The 26,296-nt window shown below is 60.5% G+C and overlaps 2 protein-coding genes across 2 annotated transcripts; one reads left to right on the top strand and one right to left on the bottom strand.

Annotated features, from left to right (window-relative positions):
* Positions 1-31: 31 nt before the first annotated feature.
* Positions 32-11,234, top strand: TICAM1 (toll like receptor adaptor molecule 1). Its single transcript, XM_042977846.1, has 2 exons — positions 32-113; positions 8,694-11,234. Exon 2 carries the CDS (start codon positions 8,826-8,828, stop codon positions 10,950-10,952), a length of 2,127 nt encoding a protein of 708 aa, XP_042833780.1. The 5' UTR covers positions 32-113; positions 8,694-8,825; the 3' UTR covers positions 10,953-11,234.
* Positions 11,235-21,336: 10,102 nt separating this feature from the next.
* Positions 21,337-25,322, bottom strand: FEM1A (fem-1 homolog A). Its single transcript, XM_042977845.1, is given in 2 exon segments — positions 21,337-23,201; positions 23,204-25,322. Coding segments are annotated over 2 exon segments (1,965 nt in total). The 5' UTR covers positions 24,936-25,322; the 3' UTR covers positions 21,337-22,968.
* Between the last annotated feature and the right edge of the window lie 974 nt (positions 25,323-26,296).

Below are 26,296 nucleotides of genomic sequence, written 5' to 3'. Positions count from 1 at the left end.
GGGGCGGGCGGAGGCCAGGGGTGGAGCCGTCTGCGCGCCGTCCGCGCTCCGCCAGTCGTGGGCTCCGTCGCCAGGCCACCAGCCCCCGCGCAGAGGACGGAGCGGGACCCCGGGTAGGTGGCGGGGGGAACCAGGGGGTTAGCGTCGGCGGGGGAGGGCACCCCCGACGCCTGCGGCTCCTCCCCAGGGTTCGCGACCAGCTGCATCCCCCCCCCCCCCAGCTCATGGCGCCCTCGCGCCCCTTCTTCGGTGTCCCCCTCAACGCTCGGCTCCTCTCCCGGGTGGCCCTGGTCCTCCCCGACCCCCTGCTTCCTCCTTACCTCCCCCCATTGCTCCTCAGCACCCCAGATCTCTTTCCAGCACCCCGAATTCCTTTCCAACACCTCGAAGTCCACCCCCCCCCCTCCCGGATCCCTCCCCAGCACCCCAATTCCTTCCCAACGCCACCGATCTCTCCCCAACTCTTTCTGGACTTCTCCCAACACCCAGCAGTCCTCCAACCCGGATTTCTCCCCAACATCCGGTACCTCTCCCCAACCCCCCCCCATTCCTCTCCAGCCCCCCACCCCATGTTTCTGATTTCCTCCGGGAGCTTGGAGCCCCCTTCCCCGGTCCCTGTTCTTCCAGCCCCGCAAGCCCCGCCTCTCCCGCTCGCCTCTTGGCCCCCAGCCCCTTGGGGGCCCTGAAACCACTTTTTCCAGGGGCTCCCGGAACCCGCTTCCCCGGCAGGAGCCTGCTTCCCTCAGCTCGGCCCCCGCACCCCCACCCCTTCCCGTGGGGGACAGGGTTGGTTGGTTGGCCCTCGCCTCCGAGTCCCTGCAAGTCGCGCCCCCCCCCCCCCCCCCCCCCAGTGGCTGCTGGCAACATTCTGATCTGGGTGGCCCCAGAGAGCCTCACGCACGGGGCCTTTTCTTCCCTTTCCCTGTGGCTGAAGTAGGAGGTTGGGAAGGGGCCGTCGCGGGGACACCCACGCAAGCTGGAGGTTGGGGGGGGGGTTGTGTGTGGGGGGGTGTCGGGGGGGGGGTGGGCCCTAAACCTGCCTGCGCCCGGTTCCTCCTCTGAATAGGGACATGTGTTCATCCTTCAACACACATTTATGACCAACCTGCCGCGTGCCAGGAGACCCGGTTCAGGATGCTGGGCACATAGTAGGGGCAAAGCAGGGCCCTCCCGGAGTCCTCCGTCAGGACAAATAAGCAAAGCGAGATGATGCTTGCCGAGTGCAGAGAATGCATTTCCAGCAGCTTCTCCGCTGGCCTGGCTTGCGGATTCCTCAGATCCAGGCATGGCAAGGGGCCGGCACATAGTAGGTGCTGCGTGAGTAAGGGCAGGAACCCTGGAGCCAGGCTTCCTGGTTTAAATCCCTGCCCCTTTACTTTCCACTCGTGTGACCCAGGGCGAGCCGCTGTACCTCTCTGTGCCTCTCTTTCTTGTGTGTAACTCGGCAGTCAAAATAGTCCTGACTTACAGGGTTGTCATGGGCTTAATTCAGTGTCTGGTCCATAGTAGATGCTCAGGAAACACTTGTTGAACAAATACCCCTTCAGTCTCCCGCACATTTTTCAGAGGCAATCTAGACACGTTTTGCCTTCCGTGCCTTGTCGTATTTCTTTTTTTTTTTTTATAATTTTTTTAAACGTTTATTCATTTTTGAGAGAGAGAGAGAGAGAGAGACAGAGCACAAGCGGGGGTGGGGCAGAGAGAGAGGGAGACACAGAATCCGAAGCAGGCTCTGAGCTGTCAGCACAGAGCCTGACACGGGGCTCGAGCTCAAGAGCTGTGAGATCATGACCCGAGCCGAAGTCGGACGCTTAACTGACTGAGCCACCCAGGTGCCCCTATAAATTTTTAAAAAATATTTTATTTACTTTGAAGGGGGGCGGGGCAAAGAGAGACAGAATTCCAAGCAGGCTCCAGAGCCCGATGCGGGGCTCCAACTCATGGAACGGTGAGATCATGACCTGAGCCGAAATCAAGATGCCACCCAGGCGCCCCTGTAACATTTCTTCATTAGCCAAAAGGAGTGAGTCGTGCCTCTACTAAGCGCCAGTCCTGGTGGAAAGCAGATTAGACTTTTTGTCTTGCTGGGGAGAGGAGTGAGTCAGCAGGAAACATTTATTGAGCACTTACTGTGTGCCAGGTGCTGTTCTGTCCACTCGTTGATTGTTTCCGGCAGTATTTATTAAGTGCCTACTGTGTGCCAGTCACTAGGTACAGCTGTGTAACAAGACAAACGCACATCCCGGTCTTAGGGCTGCTCACTCCGGTAGGGTGTGGTGCCTGTGCAATAAAGTAGGTAAAATCTATCGTGTCAGGTAAGGAGAAAGACAAAGCAGGGGTGTGGGGGAATGGGCTTCAGTTTTAGGCAGGGTGGCCAAGGGTGACCTTGATGAGGAAGTGACGTTTGAGCCGAGATCTGAAGGCAGCAAGGGAGCCAGCCATGTGGCTACCTGGGGAAGGGTGTCCTGGGCTGAGGGAACAGCTAGTGCAAAGGCCCTGAGGCAGGATCCAGTCTGGCATATTTAAGGAACAGTGTGGTTGGATCTGAGGGAGCAAGGGGGAGTGGAGGGGGGTGAGGTCAGGGAAGGGAAGGGGGAGGGTGGGAACAGGGAGGACTTGATCCAAGGAGTCGTGACTGAGATAACCTCTGATTTCTCCCTCCTAACCACAAAGCAGCTCCTCATTGTCTGTCTAGAATATTCAGGACAAAAGCCCAGGTACCCTCCTTGCCTCCTCCTGCTCCTCTCCCTTTCTCCAAATTATCCACAAAGCCAACCATTTCCCCCCACTTCCTTGAGACCCCCCCCCCGGCCCAGCGCCCATCATTGCTGGGCTGGGCCAGTGGTCACCTCCCCCCAGGTCCCAGGCTCCTCTCCCTGCTCCCCACAGTCCGTTCTTCCGGAAGCGGCCACTGGAGGGCGCCTGTGAGCCCCCGAGTCAGGCCCTGCTGCCCTCTGCCCACAGGCCCCCCCCCAGAGCTCCCATCTCCCTCAGGGTAAAAGCCCAAGTCCTCCCCGTGGCGTTCAAGGCCCTGCAGGACCCCGCCCCCTTTCCTTCCCTCCCCCTCACACACTCCGCGCCAGCCACACGGGCCGCCTCCCCATTCCTGCAACGCGCTGGACTCTGACCTGCCCCCGGACCTTTGCACTTGCGGCTCCTTTTGCCTGAAACTGTCTTCCCCCAGATCGTCACCTGAGTTGTTCTCTTACCTCCTTCAGGTCTCCACCGACATGTCATTTCCCTCCAGAGGTCTCCCTTGCTCTTCAGGCTTCTGGAACCTTTCCCCCGTTCCTCACTGCCGCACCCTGGCGCGTTTTCTTCGCCGCCCGTTCCATGCTCTGCAGCGGGTCACGGTCAGGTTTATTATTGGTCTCCTCCAACTAGACTGTGAGCTCTGCCCGTCTGGGGCTGCAACAGCAGCCCTTAGCCAATACGAGGTGCTCGAGAAAGATTTGTCCAGTGTGTGAAGAGACCTCAGAGACTGCGGGAGAGTCGGGGAGGAGGGGATGGCCAGGAGCCAGATGTGGTTAAAAATGTTTTAAAAAGAGGAAGAGGAACGGGGCGCCTGGCGGTTCGGTCCGTTAAGCACCTGACTTCGGCTCAGGTCATGATCTCGCAGTCTGTGGCTTCGAGCCCCGCGTCGGGCTCGGTGCTTTTGGGACAGAGCCTGCTTCGGATCCTCTGTCCCCCCCACCCTGTCTGCTGCCCCCCCCCCGGCTCTCTCCCCCCACCCCAAATAAATGGGAGGGTGCATGTCAGCGCATCTGGTTTTTTCCTTTTAAGTTATAAACACAGCTGCTCCCAGGAGTCCTTGGCGAGCGCAGAGAACAGTCGACCTGTGACTCACGGCCGTGGAAGGGGCAGATCAGACCGTGTTTCTAGCCGCGGTCTTGATCATTTCAAACAGATTTGACCTACGTGCGTAGGCCGACTTATTTTTATTTTTTTATTTTTTTATTTTTTATTTATTTTTGAGAAAGATACAAAGAGAGCAAGCAGGAGAAGGGCAGAGAGAGAAGGAGAAGCCCAAGCAGGCGCCACGCTGTCCGCGCAGAGCCCCAGGCGGGGCTTGAACTCACGAGCCCGTGAGGTCAGGACCTGAGCAGAAATCAAGTCGGTCCTGGGGGTCGGGGCTCCAACACACGGATTTTTCAGGGGGACACAGGTCAGCCGGTCACGGCCATTAAAGCCTGCGTGCTGCATGATGATTATGTGGGTGAGAGAGAGAGAGAGAGAGAGAGAGAGAGAGAGAGAGAGGCTTTTGGTCTTAAGGTTACAGACACTGAGGGGCGCCCGGGGGGCTCAGTCAGTTGAGCGTCTGACTTCGGCTCAGGTCGTGATCTCACGGTCCGTGAGTTCGAGCCCCGTGTCGGGCTCTGTGCCCACAGCTCAGAGCCCGGAGCCTGTTTCAGATTCTGTGTCTCCCTCTCTCTCTGCCCCTCCCCAGCTTGTGCCCTGTTTCTCTCTCCCAAAATAAACAAAGATTAAAATAAATACATAAATAAAAGGTTACAGATATTGGGGCCAATGAGCTGTTCTGCCCGGTCACGTTGGTTGAGTTTGCCCCTCTGAGGAGCGGGGGTGCAAAATCACATCCCGGTTTCTTGTCAAACGTCTTCTGTAAAGGACCAGAGAGTGAGTGTTTTCAGCTCTGCAGGCGGGAGACGTGGTCACCTCTGCAGCCACTCAACTCCGTGGCTGTCGTTGGAAGGCGGCCACGCGCTGTGTGTATATCAGTGGGCATGGCTGGGGGCCGAAATACTTTATTTGTTTCAGTAAATAAACTGCCCTCTGGCCTGGGCAGTTACGCACAGTATCATGAGAGCGGTCCTTTTTTTTTTTTTTTTTTTTTTTTTTTCCTTTTTTTAATCTCTATGCCCAACATCGGGCTTGAACTCACGACCCCTAGATCAAGAGTCGAACACTACCGACTGAGCCGGCCAGGCGCCTCCGTCATCAAGCCAGTCTTGATTTTAAAAATCTGCAGGAGGGTAGGGAGTGAGCTGGGGGGGGGATACCCAGCAACAGTATTGCAGGCAGAGAGAGCAGCTGGTGCAAAGGTCCTGAGGCAGGACTGTGCCTGGTAAGTTTAACGAACAACAGGAAGATCCGTGGCCTTCAGGGGACCCACTAGATGGCTCAGCCGGTTGATTGCCAGACTTCGGCTCAGGCCATGATCTCACGGTTCGTGGGTTCGAGCCCCACGTCAGGCTCTGTGCTGACAGCTCGGAGCCCAGAGCCTGCTTCAGATTCTGTGTCTCCCTCTCCCCTCTGCCCCCCCCCCTTGCTCGCACTCTGTCTGTGTCCCTCTCTCTCTCAAAAATAAATATACATTTAAAAAGTTTTTAAAATATTTGAATTGATTGCCCACTTGACAAAACTTAGCAGTTTCCTGAAACTCTGCCTTTGCGGCTTCTTCCCTTGAAGTAATAGCCAGTGTGGCCCCACGGAGTCCTTCTTCCTCGTGGCGGCACACCTAAGTCACAGCCACCACATTTACACAGGTCTAAGGTGGTTCCATCTTCTTTGGTCCCGCCTCCCTCAGTGTGAACGTTCAAGTCCTCCGGACTCCCCGCCAGGTCTCCTCCCCCTCCTCCCTCTCTCCCCCTCACCCACTCAGCCGTGCGGGCCTTCTCCCTCCTCACTGCTCCTCCATCAAGCTGGGCTGGTCCTGCCCCAGGGCCTTTGCATCCGTAGTTCCCTCCTCCTGGACCTCTCTTCCCTCAGATGTCCCTATGGGTCACTCTCTCCATTTTTTTTTTTTTTATGTTTATTCATTTTTGAGAGACAGAGAGAGACAGAGCACAAGCAGGGGTGGGGCGGAGAGAGAGCGGGACACAGAATCCGAAGCAGGCTCCGGGCTCTGAGCTGTCAGCACAGAGCCCGACGCGGGGGCTCGAACCCACGAACCGGGAGATCCTGACCTGAGCCGAAATCGGATGCTCAACGGACTGAGCCCCCCGGGTGCCCCTCACTCTCTCCATTTTTACGTCCTGATGAAATCTCGCTCATCGTTGAAGCCTTCTTGATTCACGTTGTTTAAAACTTCACCCGCCCACCCCTGACTCATGGGGTTCGAGACCCTCCTTCCCGCCTGCCGTTTCTCCACGGCGTTTGTCCCCAGCTGATAGATATGCTGTGAGCGTCCCTCACCTGTGGGTTGTCTGTCCTCCACGCGAGGAAGTCGGCGGCCTTTGGGGGGTCTGTGCTGTCTCGGCCCCCCGCCCCCCAGTCAGCACTTCGGCATGTCAGGCCGCTTCTATTTCTGAAACAGCCAGACAGCCACCTGCCTCTACATCCTTCCCCCCAAGCACTGCCCCCTCCACCCCCCTGCCCCTTCTCACCCGCTTCTCTTCCGCCCTGCTCCCTGCATCGGCTCAGTCCCGTCCGCCTTGCACCTCTGCCCCCAGTGCTGGCTCTCCCCGTGCCGTCTCCAACCTTTCTGGAGTCTTTGACCTTGGCCCTGGGGCCCCGGAATGGCCTGTATCTACTCAAAATGCACTTAAAAAAAAAAAAATCCTGAATCGTTTATGCAGTGAGGTCCGTGATTTATCGGCAAAGGGGGCTGGGTTGGTTCACGAAGCAGCTCTTGGTCTGTGCCAGGATCGCTCAATGTCAGCACCTTGCAACATTGGGTCTGGATCGTTCTGTGTGTGTGTGTGTGGGGGGGGCATCCTGGGCACCACGAGGGCAAGGAGGGGTGAGCAGTATCCCTGACCCTACCTACTCGATACCTTTCTGTGTAGTCGCGACACCCACAGATACCCTCAGACATCGCTGAGGGTCCGGGGGCAGGGCTCAGAACTGTTGTTAGTTGAGAAGGACGTCTGTACCCTTAGGGGTGTCATCGTGGGCACAAGCGTGAACCAGGCAGTAGGTCCCGGCCCAGGCTGAAAGGCATATCAAGTGTTCTCAGCCTCCTGGAATGATCTGAAGTGGCATTTTTTTTTTTCTAAAACTGAATATGACCTGCTTTGAGCAGCCGGTGGCCTAAGTTCCGAGGTTTGGAACAGTGTCCCTAGCGTCTGTCGTGCGGACTTGGGAAAGGCCTTTTTCTGTGCCCGTGGTTTCATCCACAACATTGGGACCATAGGAGCTCTGGCCCCATTCACTCATTCATTTATCCCACAAGTATTTGTTAGGTCCCTGCTCCGGGCCACGAGAGTCTCAGCCCCCTCCTCTGGTGCCCCGGGGTCAGGAGACAGGTGTCAAGTGCGAAAAGTCTAACGCACAAGGCACGTCCACCCGTGACGCACTGTGGGGGAGCAGGTGACGTGGGCGAGACAGCCCGGGAAGGGCGGGTGTGGACGTGTAGGGCTCCCGAGACGGTGCCATTGGGCCTGAGAGTTGAAGACGGGAACAGTGTCGCTCAGGCAAGGGTCTGAGGAAGGAGCCGGCTTGGCGTTTTTTTTCCTCTTTCTTTCTTTTTGAGAAATAGAAGACGAGTAGCCGCAGCCCGGTCACGCGCGGAGCTGGCTCTCAGCAATGGCTAGTGTCTCATCAGCACGGCCCGTATCAGCCGCTGCTGCGTAAATTACCCCGGAACCTCCTGGTTTCAAAACACCAAACACTGGGGCGCCTGGGTGGCTCAGTGGGTTGAGTGCCCGACTCTTGATTTCAGCTCAGGTCGTGGTCCCAGGGTCGTAGGGTCGAGCCCCGTCTTGGGCTCTGTGCTGAGTGTGGAGCCTGCTTGAGATTCTCCCTCCCTCCCTCTCTCTCTCTCTCTCCCCCTCTGCCCCACTGCCCTGCTTGCCCTCTCTCTCATAAATAAAAAGTGAAAAGGCAACCCACGGGGTAGGAGAACATATTTAAAAATAAATAAAAACAACAAACACTTATCATCTCACACAGAGAGAGACTGGGTGTCAGGAATCTGGAGGAAGGTGAGGTGGGGGCCTCCGGCTGGAGTCTCTCATGAGGTCACGGTCAAGCGGTCGGCAGGGGCCGCCTCATCTGAAGGCTCGACCGGGGCTGGAGTTGCTGAGAGCCCAAGCCGCCCCCCTCACGTGGCTCATGGAGGGCAGCCTCGCTTCCTTACCCCCGACGGGGTGCCAGAGAGTGACCAAGCTGGTGTTTTCTGTCACTGGTGACAGCCCGTCACTTTTGCCGAGGTCTGTCAGTCACAAAGGCGGATTCTGGGTTACGGCTGGAAGCCCCGCCCTGGGCTGTGGATGCCAGGACGGGGGTCCCTGGGGGCCACCTGGGAGCCTGATTACCTCCCTAGCGAACACGTATGGGATGCCTGCTGACTTCCAGGCATCGGGGCTCGGAACTTTCCATAAGGCTGTGGCAGCACAATGCCCTGAAACGATCCCAGCACTGGGCTTATTATTATTCCCAACAGGCAGTGGAGTTTTGCGGCTGCGCACGCAGCCTCTGGAGCCACGTTTCGTGGCTTCAAGTCCCAGCTCCGTGACCCACCGGCTGTGTGACTTTGGGCAAGGGACCTCATGTCTCTGGACACATTTTGCCATTTGCGGGTGGGGGAAATCGTAGCGTCGCCCTCTCGGGGGACACCAGGCAAGTGTCGGCGGCTCTCGTGTCGCAGAGGAGGAAATGGAGGCGGGGGAGGGGACGCGTCTTTCTTAAGGTCACCCTGGCAGGCGGTGCTGGCGCTGAAGGCAGGCAGGTGGGGGCGTCTGGACCCCCCCCGGAGCTGCCCCCTTTCTGACGGTGTCTGTCTCGCCCCACAGGTCGGCCCCAGGGTCCCCCCGTGGGATTGGGGTGAGCACGTCGGGGGACGCCCAGCATGCAGGAAGGCAGGGGCTGCGGAACATGCCTCCAGCCTCCAGTGTTGCTGCCCGCGGCTGCACCCACCTGCGCCCATGGCCTGCACGGGCCCGTCGCTCTCTGGCGCCTTCGACATTCTAGGTGCCGCAGGCCAGGACAAGCTCTTGTACCTTAAGCACAAGCTGAAGACGGTCCACCAGGGCTGCCGAGGGGCGGACCTCCTGTACGCCATGGTGCTTCTGAAGCTGGGCCAGGAGACGGAGGCCAGGATCTCCCTGGAAGCGCTGAGGGCGGACGCAGTGGCCCGGCTCGTGGCCCGCCGCTGGGCCGGCGTGGACAGCGCCGAGGCCCCGGAGGAGCCCCCAGACTTGTCCTGGGCCATTGCCCGGGTGTACCACCTGCTCGCCGAGGAGAAGCTGTGCCCGGCCCCTATGCGGGACCTGGCCTACCAGACAGCCCTCCAGACGTTCAGCTCCGGGGACGACCACCGGCTGGCCGAGCTCCAGGGAGAGGCCCGGGACCGGTGCGGCTGGGGCGTCATCCGGGCCCCCGGGAGCTTCCAGCCCCTTCGCTCCGATCGGGGCTGCCTCCCGCCATGCTCGGTGTCCCCCTCGGGCACCCGCAGCCTGCCCAAGCCCATCGAGGGCCTTTCGGGCTGGAGCAGAGGCTGTTCTCTGAGATCCACCAGCAGCCCCGCCTCCCTCGCCAGCAACCTGGAAATCAGCCAGTCACCCACCATGCCTCTTCTCAGCCAGCACCGCGGCTGTCGTGCGCCCAGCAAGCTGTGTGAGGAGCCCCGGGCAGGCCCCGGGCCCGAACCTGCCCCCACAGGCTGCCAGGAGCCTGAGGAAGTGAGCTGGCCACCATCCGAGGAGGCTGTCAACCCTTCACCTGGGGACACAGCCGGCCCTCCATCGGGGGTGACTGCCGGGCCCCTGCTGGGGGAGAGCGCTGGCCCCTCATCGGAGGGCCCCTCTTTGGAGGGCCCCTCATCCGGAGAGACTGCCGGCCCCCAGATGCCACCAGACACCCCGGGCCCTAGACTTCCTGAGGTGGTCCCAGATGCAAGCCCCACTGGCCAGCCCGACGCCCCCAAAGCTCTGGAAAGCGGCACCCGCTACCCGGTGGAGTGCAGCCACGCGCTGGCAGCCCCCGCATCTCTCCCCTTGCCCCCCAAAACCACTTGCCCTGACAAGGACCAGACCCCCCTCTCACTCCCTGTAGAAGATACCGCTTCCCAGAGGACCCCCCCATGCCCCCCCACCCCCTCGGCCCCGAGGACCTCCGCGCCCTGCCCTTCTCCATCCATCCCTCCTTCCGCTTGCCCCGCCGCCTGGAATCCGTGCCCCCCGCCCCCCGAGCTGGAGCCAGAGCAGAAATTCTACAACTTTGTGATCCTGCACGCGGGGGCAGACGAGGACATTGCCCTGCGGGTCCGAGAGAGGCTGGAGAGCCTGGGCGTCCCCGATGGCGCCACCTTCTGCGAGGATTTCCAGGTGCCCGGGCGCGGCCACCTGCGCTGCCTGCAGGACGCCATCGACCACTCAGCCTTCACCCTCCTGCTGCTGACCCCCAACTTCGACTGCCACCTGGGCCTGCACCAGGCGGGCCAGTCCCTGATGAACAGCCTCACGCGGCACGAGTGCCGGGACTGCGTGATCCCTTTCCTGCCCCTGGAGAGCTCGCGGGAGCAGCTCAGCCCGCACACCTGCAGCCTGCTCACCAGCCTGGTGTGGCTGGACGAGCGCTCCCGTATCTTCGCCAAGAAGGTGGCCAACACCTTCAAGCCGCAGAGGCTGCGAGCCCGCAGGGCCCACTGGAGGCAGCACCAGCAGCTGGAGGGCGAGCGGCAGCGCGTCTCGGCGCTGAACGCCGCCTACTCGGCCTACTTGCAGAGCCACTCGGCCTGGCAGGCGCAGATGGAGGCGCTCCGGGTGGCCTTCGGGAGCCACATGCCCTTTGGGACTCCGGGGCCCCTGGGAGCGCCCCCGCCCTTTCCCTCCTGGCCGGGCCACCAGCCGCCGGCGCCCGCGCCCCCGTGGCTGGCCGGCGCCCCGGCACCCGCGCCCGCCTTCCCGCAGCCCCCGGCGCCCCCTCAGAGCCCGGGGCTGCAGCCCCTCATCATCCACCACGCGCAGATGGTGCAGCTGGGCCTCCACAACCACATGTGGAACCAGAGAGGGACCCAGGCGCCCGAGGACAAGACGCAAGGCGCGGAGTGACCGGTGACCCCGGCCTTGGGGACGCCCGCACCGTGCCCGGGGCGGAGGAGGAGCGCGACGTCGTCTGCAACCTTCAGGACATCGCGGGGGAGACCTTCGTGTCTCAGGAAATCGTGCAAAATGGGCCCCGGCGACTTTCTGGCGCGCAAGGAGGGGGGGGGGTGCGGCGCGGAGTTGGTGGTGGCATTTGCGGATTCTCACCCGGGTGCTGGCGGTGGCGGGGAGTGAGCTGGGGGATGTGGGAAGTGTGTTTCGACTTTAATAAATATTTATTGAACGCTTCTCCAGTGCCGTGCCACTCCCGGAGACGTCTAGTGTTCCCCCAAAAAGGGGATTGGAAGGGAGACGCCGGGACCGGAAGTTGCGCTGCTTCTCTCATTTCATTGGGCAGAGCCTAGTCACGTGGTCCCTTTGGCTGCAAGGGAGGTTGGGAAATGTAGTCTTCTGCTGGGCAGTGTGCTTTGCTGCAAGTTTTGGTTCCCGTATCACAGAATGTGGAGAGAAAAGACACAGGACATTTATTACTTGATTGCTGTAACCTCCCCGCCCCCCCTTTTTTTTTTTGCCTGGGAGGGGTCCTGCCTTGATGCCCCCCCACTACCCCATTCTGGGCTCAGATCCCACCATGCGATCTTAGGGGAGAGCCTTGGGCTTGCGGAGCCTCACGCTCTCATCGGAGAAGTGGGCTGATGATGCCAGTGTTTCAAGGTTGTCCGCAGATCCTTTGCGACACACTGACGCTCCAGGGGCAGTGTAAGTGCTCATTAATGGCAGGCCCGGAGAGGAGGGGGCTAATCTTTTTCGGAGTCACAGACCTTTGGGAAGGAATAGAATTAACATTCGTGGGGCACTCACATTTATGGATTCCGGAGGTATTACAGATCTCAACGTATTTTGTTTTATTTTTTATTGGTATTTATTTGTTTATTTATTTTAATTTTATTTTTTTTAATGTTTATTTATTTTTGAGACAGAGACAGAGCATGAACAGGGGAGGGGCAGAGAGAGAGGGAGACACGGAATCTGAAACAGGCTCCAGACTCTGAGCTGTCAGCACAGAGCCCGACGTGGGGCTCGAACCCACGAACCGTGAGATCATGACCTGAGCCGAAGTTGGACGCCTAACCGACTGAGCCTCCCAGGCGCCCCTATTGGTATTTATTTAAAGTACTCTCTGTGCCCGACTGGGGCTGGAACTCTGGACCCCAACATCAAGAGTCACAGGCTGCACTGACTGAGCCTGCCAGGCGGCCTTGAACCTATTTTGAATCCCCAAAATTGAACGCTCTCGGGGTACAGGCTTACATCATTGGGCTCATTTTACAGAGAAGAAAAACAGGCTCCAAGAGGTGAATTCTGGTCCCCAAGGTCACACAGGTCAGGAGCGAGGAGATTGTAATTTCCAAGGGAAGGAAAGGCAAATTTGAGCTGGTTAAGCCAGGAAGCTGCTGGCCCCTCCCGCCCAACTGCTTCCTGCAAACATGAACTTTGCAAGCCTTTTCCCCCTTTCTTGGGGCCCAGGAGGGCGGGCCTGGCTGACTCACCCAGGCCATCACATATCAGTTATTATTTTAGTGGCTGACTCAGATTTTGCCAGGGCCTTCGTAGCACTGACGTCAAACCCCGGAGGAGCCCCTGAAATCAGCTTCCAGGGCGCTGCAAGGTGGCGTGGGTTCGTGGACAGACTGTTTCGAACCATCGACGCGGGAGCTAGCTGCAAATAATGGGACAGCTGCAGTGAACAGGCCATTTGGTTCATTCAAGTGACATTTATGGGGTGCCTACTGTGTGCCTGCATTGGAGTGCAGTAGGGGCACCCAATACATCCGTGCGGTCGGAATCGGAGGGGAGGGAGCAGTGAATGAATCATCAAATGAAGCAGAGATAATTTCAGAAAGTGAAGAGACCTCAGAAGAAATGAACAGTGACATGGGAGTGTCCCCGGGGGGGAAACTTTGGACCGAGTGGCCAGTGGGGGCATAAGGAGCCCGTGTTAGAGCCAAGGCCTGTAGAAAGAGGAGCTGGCCGGGACGAGAAGAGTTTGAGGACCAGGTGATTTTTCTGGAAGGAGGAAAGAGCTCGTGCAAACGCCCTGGGGTAGAGCCCTGCCTGGCATGTTGGAGGAACAGCGAGAAGGCCTTGTGGCTGGAGCAGAGTGAGCGAGGGGGAGAGAGGGTGGAGAGGAGGAGGGGAGGGGATGCATGGCTTTGTGGGCCTGGGGAAGGACTTGGGCTTTTCCCTCCGGAAGGCGGAAGTCCTGGAGGCCCTTAGCAAGCAGAGGATGGGGGTGGGGTGGGGTGGGAATCTGACTCCAGTGCTCACAGGCGCCCTCTGGTGGCTTCTCTGGGGAGGACAGACTGGGAGGTGGGTGCACGTGGGAGCGAGCCTGCGACCAGAGCGGTGGCAACAGACCCTGGCGAGGGCGGCCACCATGGGGGCTGAACGCACGTTGGGGGCAGAGGAGGGACAAGCGGGCACGTTCAGAGCACGAACCCCTATTAATCCCTGAGAAATTGTGAGACTCGGAACAAATCACAGCCCTTTTCTGGGCCTCATTTTCCCCATCCGTCCGTGGTCCCGGTGATTTCGGGTCTGGATCTCCAACACTTCCCACGTCCCTGTGTCACGGCAGCATATTTAAAGGACAATCACTTGGAAACCCCTGGGCTGAGGGTTTTACATGCCCCATGAACTTGTTTCGCCCTCCCAATAGCCCAGGGGCTGGAGACTATCCCTGCCCCAATTTACAGATGAGGAAACTGACGCCCAGAGAGGCGAAGTCATTTACCCAAGGTCACACAGCACGCAAAGTAGCTTTTGGGGGCAGAAGAAGGAGCCAGGTGTCCCTCTGCTGGATTCTAGCCCCTACGGAGGTTGTGCACACTGTGCATTCATGGCCTCCATTTTTTTTTTTTTAATCTGTGAAATAGTCTTGTTTTACTTTCTAATTCCTGGTTTCTCCGCCACACCCTGCATACCCTGAGAGCACCGGGGTGGATCTGTCTGGGTCCCTGTAGCGTTTTCAGAACCCAACCCAGGAAGTGGAGCAGAGTCATTGCTCGGTGAGTCCTTTGACCAACAACGCGGGCAACCGTGTCTGTGCGGGGCGCGGCTCCCCACCCGCAAGGGGTTCACCGGGCACTGAGTGGGCAGGATGTGGATTCATCCATCTGCTTATCCAACCCACATTTACTGAGCTCCTCCTGGGCGCAGGCCCTCTGGGCACAGTGGTGACTCAGTGGTCACCATGCCCCCAAGGTGACGCAGGATGACCCAGTTCTGCTCTCCCAGGCTCGTGGTCCGCTGCCACAGACGGAGACGTTACGGGGCGATGGGGCCTGCGATGGAGAGGTGTGGGGGGTTCCGGAGGCCCAAAGGGGACCGTTGAGCAACCTGGGGGGATTGAGAGAAGCTTCTGGAAGGAGGAAGTAAGCTGAGACCTGAGGCGTGAGTTGGAAGAGCCATGGGTTGGGGAGAGAGTTCGTAGAGGTGGGCACCGCATGGACAAAGGTACTGGGGCGAGAAAAGCCCGCGGCTACAGGCGCGGCCATGGCCAAGGTTCCCCAGAGCGGGGCGGGGGCGCTCAGCCACACGTCCTGCCGCCCTGGTGCCCCCTGCTGGCCGCCACCGTCCCAAGGCCAGTGTGCCCCCAGCGGCCCCAGGTCTGGGGTGTTTCCTGGGAAACCCCTGTCCCCACTAGAACAAACAGCCTCAAGGAAAAATAGAGGGGGATTTTTTGAAAATTTCCCCTTCTCTAAAAACTGTGAGATATGAGGGCGCCTGGGTGGCTCCGTCGGTTAAGCGTCCGACTTTGGCTCAGGTCATGATCTCACGGTGAGTTCAAGCCCCGCATCGGACTCTGTGCTGACAGCTCAGAGCCTGGAGCCTGCTTCGGATTCTGTGTCTCCCTCTCTCTGTCCCTCCTCTGCTCGTGCTCGGTCTCTCAGGAAAAAAAAGAAGAAGAAGAAACGTTAAAAAATGTTTTTTAAATAAAAACTGTGAAACATGAATCAATAACAGATGATTTATTTTCGGAGGTTCTTAGCGGTGTCCCTGCTTGGAACGGTGTCTTTCCGAGATGGTTAGATCTTGTACAAATTTCTCCCGCTCCCTGGGCCCAGAGAGGGCAATGCATTGCCCAGTGTCACACAGCGCATGCGTGGCTGCCACTGGGCCTGGGCAGAACTTGAGGGGCTTTGGGTTTGAATCTTGCACATCCCCTGCGTCTCCAGCGCCTTTTGGCTGTCCCACCAGAGGGCGCCTGTGAGCACCTCCTGTGACGCAGCCCTTCAGGGCTCCCACCTCTTTGGGGGGGGGGGGGGAGCCGAAGTCCTCCCCGCGGGCCCCCAAGGCTCTGCACGACCTGCTGTCCCCTCCTCCGTCTTTCCCCCTAGCCTAGTCTGTGCGAGCCACATGGGCCTCGACCCGCCAGGTGTGGTCCTGCCCCAGGACCTTCACGTGGGCTGTTCCCGCTGCTTGAAATGCCCTTCCTTCAAACGTCTACATAGCTCCTCGCTCACCTCCTCCAGATATTTGCTCAAATGCCATCCTCCCAGGGCAAGCTTCTCTGAGCCTCCCATTTAAAATAATTTACAACCACATCCACCAGATGCCCCCATCCTCCCCCACACTGCTCTATTGTTCCCTAATGCTCAGCGTTTTTAGACTAATAATAGTAATAATGTCACTTATTCATTGAACACCTGGTTTCTCACCCGCCTTCCCCAGGAGGATGGGAATTTTATCTGGCGAGTTCCCTGCTGGACCCCAGTAGCTGGCACACAGCAGAGGCTCAATACATGAATCTGAACGAATGTGCCAACCTTTCTATCTTGCAACCAATCTCTTTGTTCCATGTTCCCCACGGGGCTCACGGCTCTGTGGGGAAGACAGACGCGCCACTAGGTGGTTGCAGCCGGGGTGGTCCTGGGTGTGACGGGGGACGCAGAGGCCACTGTGGGGGCCTTGGGGTTGGGGGCGGTCATGGGAGGCTTCCTGGAGGAGGCATTCCAAGAAGGAAAGGCTACTGCAGGCGGAGGGTACAGTCCATGCAAAGACTCCGAAGGATGGGGAGGAGCCAGTGTGGCCGACCTGAGTACAGAACCTGTGTCCTGTATGTGGCGCCCCCTTCCCCCCAGAACAGGATCCTGCGTTTATTGGGGGGGGGGGGGGGGGTGAAATCCAGAAAGCGCTGCAGTGAGCGTTCTGCGCCACCAGGGGTCGCCATGGGACAGTGATTCCGGGTTCTCCCCTGCCTGGAACCGAAGAGCATTCCTCCTGAAGAGAGGCCCCAGAGACCCCAGAGAGTGCCAAGTTCAGGCCATGCCGCCACGCCCCTTTCCTCGCTTATCGCCTCCGTAAATAACAATAGCAGCTGTATAAACATCCTCAGTAACTGGGCCTTTGGAAACTGTTCAGTCTAAGGCTGTTGGGGACCAGAGCCCAGAGAGGGCAGACACCTGCTTTAAGTCACCCAGCAACAAGGCCGGCCCACCCCAGCCTGACCCGCACAGTGCCCCCTCCCACCCCCAGTGCCTCTGGGCGCGGACCTTTTATTTTTAACTTGGTCAGTGGATCTGGCCTTTTTATAGCCCTGGGAGGTGCCCAGGGTTTCCAATTTCCAAGGGAAGTTAAAAAAAAAAATTGTACTCTTCCCAAGAAAAGGAGCTTCCTGACCTCTGGGGGTGGGGTTGGGGGGGCTGGCCCCATCTCCTGTCTTCCCTGACGCTCCCCCGGGGGGCCCTCAGACCTCTTATCGGGCTCTCTGCCTGTCCCCGCCCTGCGAACCCCACGCCCCTCCTCTGCGGGGACCTGGGCACTGGAGGTTGGCAGGCCGGCCTGGCGCCACATGCCCGCCCCATCCCCTGCGGGTCGCTGTGTCGGAGCCCCTCTGTCACGTGGGATCTGACGGGCTCTGGCATCAGCCCGCCCATCCCCCTTGCTCACCTGTCTCCTGTCCCGCAGGCTCTTTGCTGGCCATCTGCCCTCTTCTTGAAGGTCTTTTCTATTTGTCGAGTCATTTAGTATTTTTCTTTAAACAGGCTTTAAGATTACCCCCCAGCTCCCTTTTTTATTTCTGGAATCGGATCGCGGTGATGGTTGCACAACCTTGTGACTACAGTGAAAGCCACTGAACTGTATGTCCGCTTTGGAATGGTGAATTTCAGCTCGGTTACAAATTGTAACAAACTCGTCTTTATTTTAAAACTCGGGGTCATTTTCGGTACGAACATCTGTAAACTCACATGTCGTGGCGGGGGAGGGGAGGCTCGCTATGCTTTGTCCCCGAAGACACGTTCAAGAAAAGATTTGAAAGCTTTCCCAATCCATCTGTGCCTCAGATGTATAAACGAGCGTGCACACAGCAGGCGCCCTGTAACCACACAGCTCTTTGCGCACTTATGATGCGCCGGGATGTTGTCACAGACAAACCCGTTTACTCCTTCCTGCGATGCTAGCAGGCAGCGGCTCCTGCCAACCCCATCTTACAGATGAGGAAACTGAGACCCGGGGAGGGGCCGGTGATGTTGCCAAGGTCACGTGGCCGCGGTCGGAAACCAGAACCACCCCCACCACACACGTTTCATTCAATTTTATTTAACCTGTTTCTTAATATGTTTTTATTTAAAAGAATTTTTTTTTTTTTGCAGTTATTGATTTTTGAGAGACAGTGAGAGCACAAGTGGGGGAGGAGCAGAGAGAGAAGGAGACACAGAATCCGAAGCAGGATCCAGGCTCCGAGCTGTCAGAGCGGGACGCGGGGCCCCAACTCACCAACCGCGAGATCGTGACCGGAGTCGGAGTCGGTCACCCAACCGACTGAGCCACCCAGGCGCCCCGAAGTATTTTTTTTTTTAAGTTTCTTAATTAAGTTTTTATTTTAATCCCAGCACAGTTAGTACAGCGTTCTGTTAGTTTCAGGGACACAGTACAGTGACTGAACAGTTCTATGCTCGGTGCTCAGCAGAAGCATCAATTTTATTTAACTTTTAAAAGAACCAGGGGCACCTGGGTGGCTCAGTGGGTTAAGCACCTGACTTGGGCTCAGGCCTCCATCTCAGGCTTCGGGGGGTTCGAGGCCCGTTGCAAGGCTTTGCTCTGACAGCACGGAGCCTGCTTGGGATGCTCGCTCTCCCTCTCTCTGCCCCTCCCCCCCCCCCACTTCTCTCTCTCAAAGTAAACTTAAAAAAATAAATAAATAAAAGGACCAGCTTTGGGGTTCACTGGTTTTTCTCTGTTGTGCATCAAAAACTTTTTTAGAAGTTTTCTTAAGGTCAGGAATCTCGACACCCAACGTGGGGCTCGACCTCGCGGCCTCGGGACCCAGACTCGCAGGCCCCTCGCTCCGGGAGCCCTCATTTGTGCATTTCTGCCTCACTGATTTCCACGTGCTCTGGGTTGACTTTCCAGCTTCCTACGGTGGGGCCCTGGGCCAGGGGCTGGCGTGCCCCTCCTGCGAAGGGCACAGTAGGTCCCTCGACCTTGGGGGCCTGACGCCTCTGTGGCAAGCGCTCCGTCGCACCACCCGCGGTATGAAAGCGCCACGGGCACCGTGCGCCCTCTATGCCAGCACCCCCCTCCCCCAGCCTGTTCTGCAGCTGCAGCCAGGGGCCTGCAGGCTGCCGTCGGGCGGCATCTCCCCTTGGCTCGAAACCGCAGTGGCTGCCCAGCGCCCTGGCTGCGGGCCGCCAACCACCTGCCTGTGCTCCCCCCGGGCCCCCCAGCAGCTTCCTCCCTCACCCCATCGGGCCACATGGGCCTCCCTGTGAATTCCTTTATTCGTGCAACAAACTACCGGGTGTCAGCCCCTCTTCTAGGCACTGGGGACACAACAGGGGACGAGCTGGTGTGGTCGACGTTCTAGGGAAGGGGACACAGGAACAAATAAGGAAGCAAACAGGGGTCATCTCAGGGGTTAGGTTATACGTGTGGGCTGGGAAGGAAACGCACAGCGGGAGGTGGACGGCTGAGAGGCTTTCAACAATCTGGGAGGGCTGCGTGGAGGAGGGGACATCCATCCCATCAAACTTACTGCTTGAGGAGCTTTTGATCGAGGGCATTAAGGCCCAGGGCAGGGGGAGGCTGCACTGGAGCTCAAATGTCCCACTCAACACCGATGTTCAGAGTCTCTTCCACAGCCCACGGAGGGCAAAGGTGCCGGGGTCCCTCCCCAGGAGTGCCAGTGTTGCCCACATTTGGGCTGGGTCTTGCCTAACACATGGGGCGACACCAAACCTAACTCGGGACTCCACACCCCCTTCTCCAGGGACACGCAGTTAGCACCCTGCTGTGCCAGCAGTCCCAGGGAGGGTCACCTCCCCTTTCCAGGCTGTGATGTGATTCCGACCCGTGCTATCTTTAACCTGAGGCTGGGACGCTCTGCTCCCCTCCCTGTAAACACTGCTCAGATGACACCCCTGGAATCCTGGGGGGGGGGGGGGGGGGCGACGAGTGTGGCCCAAGTGTCTGGGGAGGAGCTGTAGTCCCAGAGGCAAGAGACACCCCCGCGTGAACTCACCTGCTCCCTTGACACGTGGGCCCCGAGGCCACGGCAGTGACCCCACACAGCCACGGGGCTCCGGAAGGTCTGATAGGCGAGTACCGAGCACCGAGCACCCAGCAATGAGCAGAACTGAGGTGCCAAATTCGGCTTCGTGGAGGCAGGCAGCGGCTCCCACTGGTGGGGGCGCCGCGTGCTTTCTCGACCTTGGGCTTCAGCCTCAGTCCTGAGCTCCCGGACACGGGGCCTGGACAGTTGCCCCCACCCCCTGCCAGTGACTTAACACTTCCTGCCGGCTGAGCGGCTTCAGGCAGCCTGCTCTCTCTCCCACTTTACACAACCCACCTTCACTCGGCCTACTGGGGACGTGGGCTCCCCCTATAACCCTCACAAGCTGACAGGGGAAGCAGCGATGAGCTCACCTCACCCCTAGGCCCCCCGAGACCGGACGGAGCCAGGGAAGCTGGGACCCCGGCCTGCACTCCCCCGCCTGCCACCTGGGGACCCCCTCCCCCCAGCCCCCGGAACCGGAACCACATCGTCTGCAACCTTTTGGAGCAGTGGGATCACCTCTCACCTGACACCCGAGCCGGGCCCGGGCCGTTTTTAAGATGGCCTCCGTGGCCTGGGGGCGAAAGTCGCACTTCTCAGGTCTGAGCTCGGAAAGGAAGTGTTTAGCCCCGATCAGCTTTCCTCTCGGGCGAGTCTTCTCACACCCCAGTGGCCGGTTTCCCCCACTTGCAAAACGGCAAGAAGAACACCTACTTCAGGAGGCCTGGGTGGCTCAGTCGGTTAAGCTTCCGGCTTCGGCTCAGGTCATGATCTCGCGGTCCATGGGTTCAAGTCCCGTGTCAGGCTCTGTGCTGTCAGCGCAGAGCCTGGAGCTGCCTAGGATTCTGTGTCTCCCTCTCTCTGCCCCTCCCCTGCTTCTTCTTCTTCTTCTTCTTCTCTCTCTCTCTCTCTCTCTCTCTCAAAAATAAATGTAAAAAAGACACACACAAAAAAACACACCTAGTTTACAGGGCTGCTGTGAGCAGCGATTCAGGTGGCCCGTGGAAGCACGTGGAATGGTGCCTGGCATCCAGCAAGGGCCCAATAAATGCTTGGGCCGGTGTTGTGTCCCGAGACTACTCTGGAGCACCTGCTGATTCAACACCCACTCCTCCCAGGCCACCGTGTGTTCCCATTACAGCCGAGCGGGTGCTGTTAGTGGTCGGACCCCCGTGAAACCAGGAGCCGGAGAAGCAGCCTGGCCTTCCCCACTGTCGTGCGAGGGGACGACACGGAATAATCAGCCTCGATCCGGCCGGTGCAATCCTGACCCGAGGGGGCCTGCACCGTGCCTGGCGCACAGGGGGCAGCGGGACCTACTCAGCGCGCCAGACCAGGGAGCAGTGCTCTCACTGTGCTACCGTACGGAGAACTGCAACTACACGAGGGAACCGGCAGGAGAAAGAAGAGGGACCAGATTTTCCTCCCCGACCGGACCGGAACCGCAGAGCTACCGAGTTCGGCCTCTTGGGCGCTCCCCCCCGATGCCCCAGCCCTCCCTCGCCTTCCGGGAGGGCCAAGCCACCTCTTTGGAGCCTTCCCTACCGCAAAGCTGGGGTTTGGGAGGAGTCAGCGGTTTCCCTCCTTTTCCACGGGCAGAAACACGCCACTTCCCAGGGAAATCCCACACAAGGTCCCAGGACACAGACAGAAACTGCCCCCGTGAGATGGTGGCCCGGGGGCTGGGCTCTGCGAGCCCCCGCACCACGACCTTTGCGCTGGGCGGCACCCTCTCCCCGCCCACCCCGGGAGGGAGCCGTCCATCCCCCCACCACCCGCGTCCCCCCACGGCTGCCTTTTAAATGACTCGGGCACCAGCGCGGAGACGCACGATTTAAACTGCCTCATTGCTTTATTCCGTGCTTTGAAGGGACAGGGACACTTTCCCGCCTCGACGGAAGGTAAAACCCGGCCTTGCCAATAAATAACGTCCTAACTAACACTGCAAATGCAAACGGGGCCCGGGGGCCCGCTGTGGCTTCTCGTGGCTTCTCGAGGCCTCCGTGCAGCTGCGAGACGAGGCGGGGGGGGGGGGGGGGGGGGGGGGGGGGGGGGGGGGGGGGGGGACACCCTCTCCAGGCGGGACCCCGCCTCCTGAGCCCGGGAGGCCGCTTCGTCCTCTGCCACCTGCCACCGCTCACCGCCACCGGCCCGCCGCTGCCGGGGGGCGTGGGCGGCACCGCTGCGCTTCGCGCACGCGCGCCCTGAGTGGTGGGAAACCGAGATTTCTCATCACCTCACTGGCAACTTGTGGACATTCGCCGCCTCCTCCAGCTCAGTTAACAGCGAGTGGGGACCTGGCTCAGGAACACCTGCGTTCAGGCTTCCAAGCAGCTAAAAAAAAAAAAAAAAAAGAAAGAAAAAAAAAAAGCCTAGAGCCGCGGGGCTGCGCACAGCCACACTGCGCATGCGCGCGGGGCCCGGGAGGCTGAGGCGACCGCGCTTCCTGGGACTCAGAAACCGAGCCCCCGATCGGCTCCGACCGTGCGGGTCCTTGCCGGGTCGGGGAGTGACGGCCCCGCCAGCTCCTTCGGCGCCCGGCCCGATCCGCGCTTGGAAAACGCCCCTCTCTGTGACTTGAGTGGAAAGTTGGGGGAGGCCCAAGTAGAAGGCAAGCAGGCAAGTTCTAGAAAATGGACGGTCGCCTCGCTTTAGGGACCGCCACCAAATCCTCCACGCCGCCGAGCTCACCCCTGGTAGACAGCCTCGCCGCCTCGGCCACGGCCACAACCTCCCTGTGTGACATCCGCTCATCCCGTGTGACCAAAAATTCTCAGGAAAAGAAAAAACACGGCAGCACAACTTCTGGCCTCCCGCGCCACGCCTGTAACCTGCCCGCTCACTAAGAAACGCAACACCACACCAACGAAAGCCATGCGAGGGGCAGGCCGCCCGGGCAGGGAGCCCTGCCCACGGCCCGTGGTGAGGGCAGGGGGCAGGGGGCAGGGGGCAGGGCGCGGGCGGGCTGCAGGACTGAGAGCCGGCCTGCTTCTCCGACCCGCCGCCTGGGAGCGCCCCCCTCCCCCGTCCTCACCCTGCACTCGGCCGCGGGGGGGGGGGGGGGGGGGGGGGGGGGGGGGGGGGGCGGCCGTAAAAGCAGGGACCCGATCCTCAGCTTCTTCCCGGTTCTCGGAAAAGAAGGCAAAAGCTTCGATCCCTCTGCCTCGAGGCAAGAAGGCAAAAGTCCTCCGAGACCCGGGCAGATGGGATGCAACCTCCCCCGATCAAAGACAGGCTCGCGGGCTCCCGGAGAGGGCCAGTTCCTCGAGCGCCAGATGCGGACGGCTTCGAGCACCAACGACTTGCTGATTCCTTTCCCCTCTCCGCAGAGCGGAGGGGACAGGGGCTCCGGAGCCTGGAGAGCCCTTCTGTCTCCCGCTGCCTAAGGGCTCGGGGGAGGGGGGAGGCGGGGCGACGAGCGTGGGCCCCACTCTTCCCGGTGGTTTCTCGGCTCTCAGGACCCCGTCAGTGCAGCTCGATGAAAGCCTCCAGCTCCTCGGGGATGAAGCCCTTGTAGGGGATCTTGTTTTTGTCCAGGGCGCGGGCCGCAAGGCACTGCAGGGTCACGTAGTTGAAGGGCTGAATGGTGCTCTTGGCCAGCAGCTTTTCATCCAGCAGCTCGTAGGCGGTCTTCTTGAAGGCATTGGTGGCATCCATGTGGGCGCCCGCTTCGATCAGGGCGTTCATGATCCCGGGCAGTTGTTCTGGGCCGCTATGTGCAGCGGGGTGTTGTTGTCAAAGTCCCGGCTGTCTGGGTCCGCCCCGCAGTCAAGCAGCACCTTGACCACCTGGGGAGAGGGGAACCGGCCCACCGGGTAGCGGCCGACGTTCGTGGTGTCCTTGTCCACTGCCATGTGCAGAGGGGTGAAGCCGTTCTTGCCCCGGGGGGCGCACTTCAGCAGCCGGTACACGGTCTGGTGCTTCAGGTGCTCCTGGTCCGGCGTGCACTCCACCTTCTCCAGCAGGTACAGCAGGTGGAGGATGATGGCCAAGGCCTTGGTGAACTGGGCCGAGTCCCCGGGCTCCTTGGGCAGCTGCAGGGCCCGCTCCACCTCCCGCACTCCTTTGCAGAGCACGCCCATGAGGTCCGCAAAGCCGATCTGCGCGCCCGGGCTGCCCTTGGCCGCGCGGTCCTGGAGCACGTAGGAGAAGAGTTCGGCGAAGGAGAGGAAGCTGCTGGCGGTCATGGGGCTCAGGGGCTCCAGGTTGTTCTGCTGCATGTCCAGGGCGTACTTCCACAAGCGGATGCAGCGCTCGAAATTGCCCGAGTCGGCGTACACCGCCCCCCGGTAGCGGATGTAGTAGGACGTGTCCGGGTGGGCCGGCCCCAGGATGCGCTCCCGGACCAACAGGGCCTGCGTGCGCATCTCATCCGGGTCGGTTATGAGCGCTTCCAGCTCCTCGGTGGTGGTCACCTCCCGGGAATAGTCATAGGCCAGCACCAGCTGCGGGGGCTCCGGTTTGGGCAGATACGCGCCGCCCTGGTGCCGCAGCTCCATGGCCCGTCTCCAGTGCTTCAGGGCCCCGAGCAGGTCCCGCTTCTTATCCACGTAGGTGGCTCCCAGCAACTCGAGGGCTTCCACGGCGGCCTCCCGGCTCGTGGGGCAGCAGCTCTCGTACGCGTCACCGAGCGCGTCCTCCGGCGGGGAGCTGCGGCCGCGGGGCCCCGGGGGCGGCACGCATGCCGGGCCGGCGGAGGGGCCCCCCTCCCCAGCAGGCTGCTCCTGGATGAGGTACTCCACGATGTTGGTGTGGCCCGTGACGCTGGCCGCCAGCAGCGGGGTCATGCCGTAGCCGTCGCGCTCCATGCGGGCGTGGCAGCCGAGCAGCAGCTGCAGGATCTCCAGGCTGCCGGACTCGGCGCAGTCGTGCAGGGCCGTGTTGCCCTTGGCGCTGCGCCGGTTCACTTGGGCGCCCTGCTCCAGCAGGTAGCGGGCGATCTCGCGGTGGCCCTTGTAACAGGAGATCATGAGGCACGTGTGGCCGTGCCGGTTGGCCACCTCCAGGTCGGCCTGGTGCTCGCCCACCAGGTAGCGCACCACCTCCAGGTGCCCGTCGAAGCAGGCGGCGCGCAGCGGCGTCGAGTTGGTGCGCGTCGTGCGGTTCACCGACGCCCCGCGGCGCAGCAGGCTGCGCACCACGTCCAGGTGGCCGGCGGCCGAGGCGGCCCACAGCGGCGGCGCGCCCTCGATGGTCTCGCCGTCGAAGTGCACCGAGCCGCCCGCCTCCACGCTCGCGCCGCACCGGTCCACCAGGTACTCGACCACGTCCAGGTGGCCGTAGCGGGCGGCGATGAGCAGCGGCGTCCCCCCGCCGGCCACCTCACCCGTCAGCTCGTCCAGCTCCTCCCGGCTCCGGCCGCTGAGCAGCTTCTGAAGCAGCTGCAGCTTGCCGTCGCGGGCGGCGTTGTACACGGCGGTGCGGAGGTCCATGGCGCGGGCTTCCGCCAGGCCATGGGCCGGCCGCCGGGGGACGCGGAGGGCGCGGGCTAACGCCCGGAGGGGCGGGCGGCAACCTTCACCGTCTCCCCCGCCGCCATCTTAGGGGCTTCTCCGGCGGAACAAAATGGCTGCCGCGTCCCGGCGCTCCGCGGGCTCGGGGGGGGCGCGCAGGGAAATGTAGTCCTGGGAGCCGGCCTCCCCCTCAAGACAGACGAGGGACGTAGAGGGTCAAGACTACCGCTCCTAGGAGGACGCGGGCCAGCAGAGGGGACCTGGGAGCACGGTGCATGGTGGGGATTGTGGTTCCGAGCGCAGAGGGTTGAGGCGGAACCTGGCCGGGCGTGGACTACAATTCCCGTCGCGCAATGCTATCCCCATGACTTCTGGGAACCCGGGCAAGTCTGACTACGTACTTCCTGTGGCTCTCTCCGCGCTCCGGCCCACAGGAAACGCGGCCGCGGGCCGAGAGACTACATTGCCCGAGAGGCATCGCGAGCGACTCGGAGCCAATCGGGAGCGAGAACGAGGGCTAAGCCGGCCAAACGGCCCGGTGTGATCTGGATGTGGCGTGGCGGAGCCGCTGGCCGGCAGGGGGCGCTCGGGAGAGGCGGGGAGGCTGGCGGCGCCTGGGACGGTAAGGGACGCGGGGGGCGGGGGGGTGGGTACGCGTGTGGCCCTAAGGGCGGGTGTCCCGCGCTCAGCTCGCTTCTCAGTCGTTCGTGTGCACGCGTACATTTATTTACTCCCTCATTAATACACGATTGAACACTTAACGTTGCTTCCTCCAACACTCGACGCCCCGAATACAAAATCTACACTTGACTTAGACCGCCTAAGCCCTTGGTCGTCGGACCTAGGTCTTAAAGATCCCTCTGAGTAATACCTCTGGGGTTCGGGGCTTCGAGAATTTCGGCCACTCGCCCAAGGACACGGGGCAAGTAAATGGCAGGGTCGGGATTTGAACCCGGGGAAAGGGAGCTACGTCATTGGCAGGACCCCGTGCGAAATGAAAATGTGGCCTCCGTGGGCTCAAACTGATTAAGAATTTCCCTCCCGGTGGTGACAGCAGAGCCTCAAACCAAACGTGGGGTCCTTCTGAGCCTGGGGGCCCGGGTGACTGCACACATAGGTCCACACTTGCGAAGCGTGAACCGCACCCCCCCCCGAAGCCAGACCCTGACCCCCAACACGCTCCCGCCTGCCCTTTGCTGCCGCCTGCCCCCAGGGTTATTGAGAACTTAGGAAAGATGAAGGATGTGGGCGGGCTCGGGAGTGTTCCAGAAACGCAGAGGGTTCTCTCACACCTCCTAACTTGTACAGGTACTGTTCCCGCTTCTTGCAACACTGTTCCA

This window comes from Panthera tigris, chromosome A2 (assembly GCF_018350195.1).
Source record: "Panthera tigris isolate Pti1 chromosome A2, P.tigris_Pti1_mat1.1, whole genome shotgun sequence".
Lineage (NCBI taxonomy): Eukaryota > Metazoa > Chordata > Mammalia > Carnivora > Felidae > Panthera > Panthera tigris.
The sequence above is the reverse complement of the archived record's forward strand: the minus strand, read 5'-3'. Positions and strand labels throughout refer to the sequence as shown.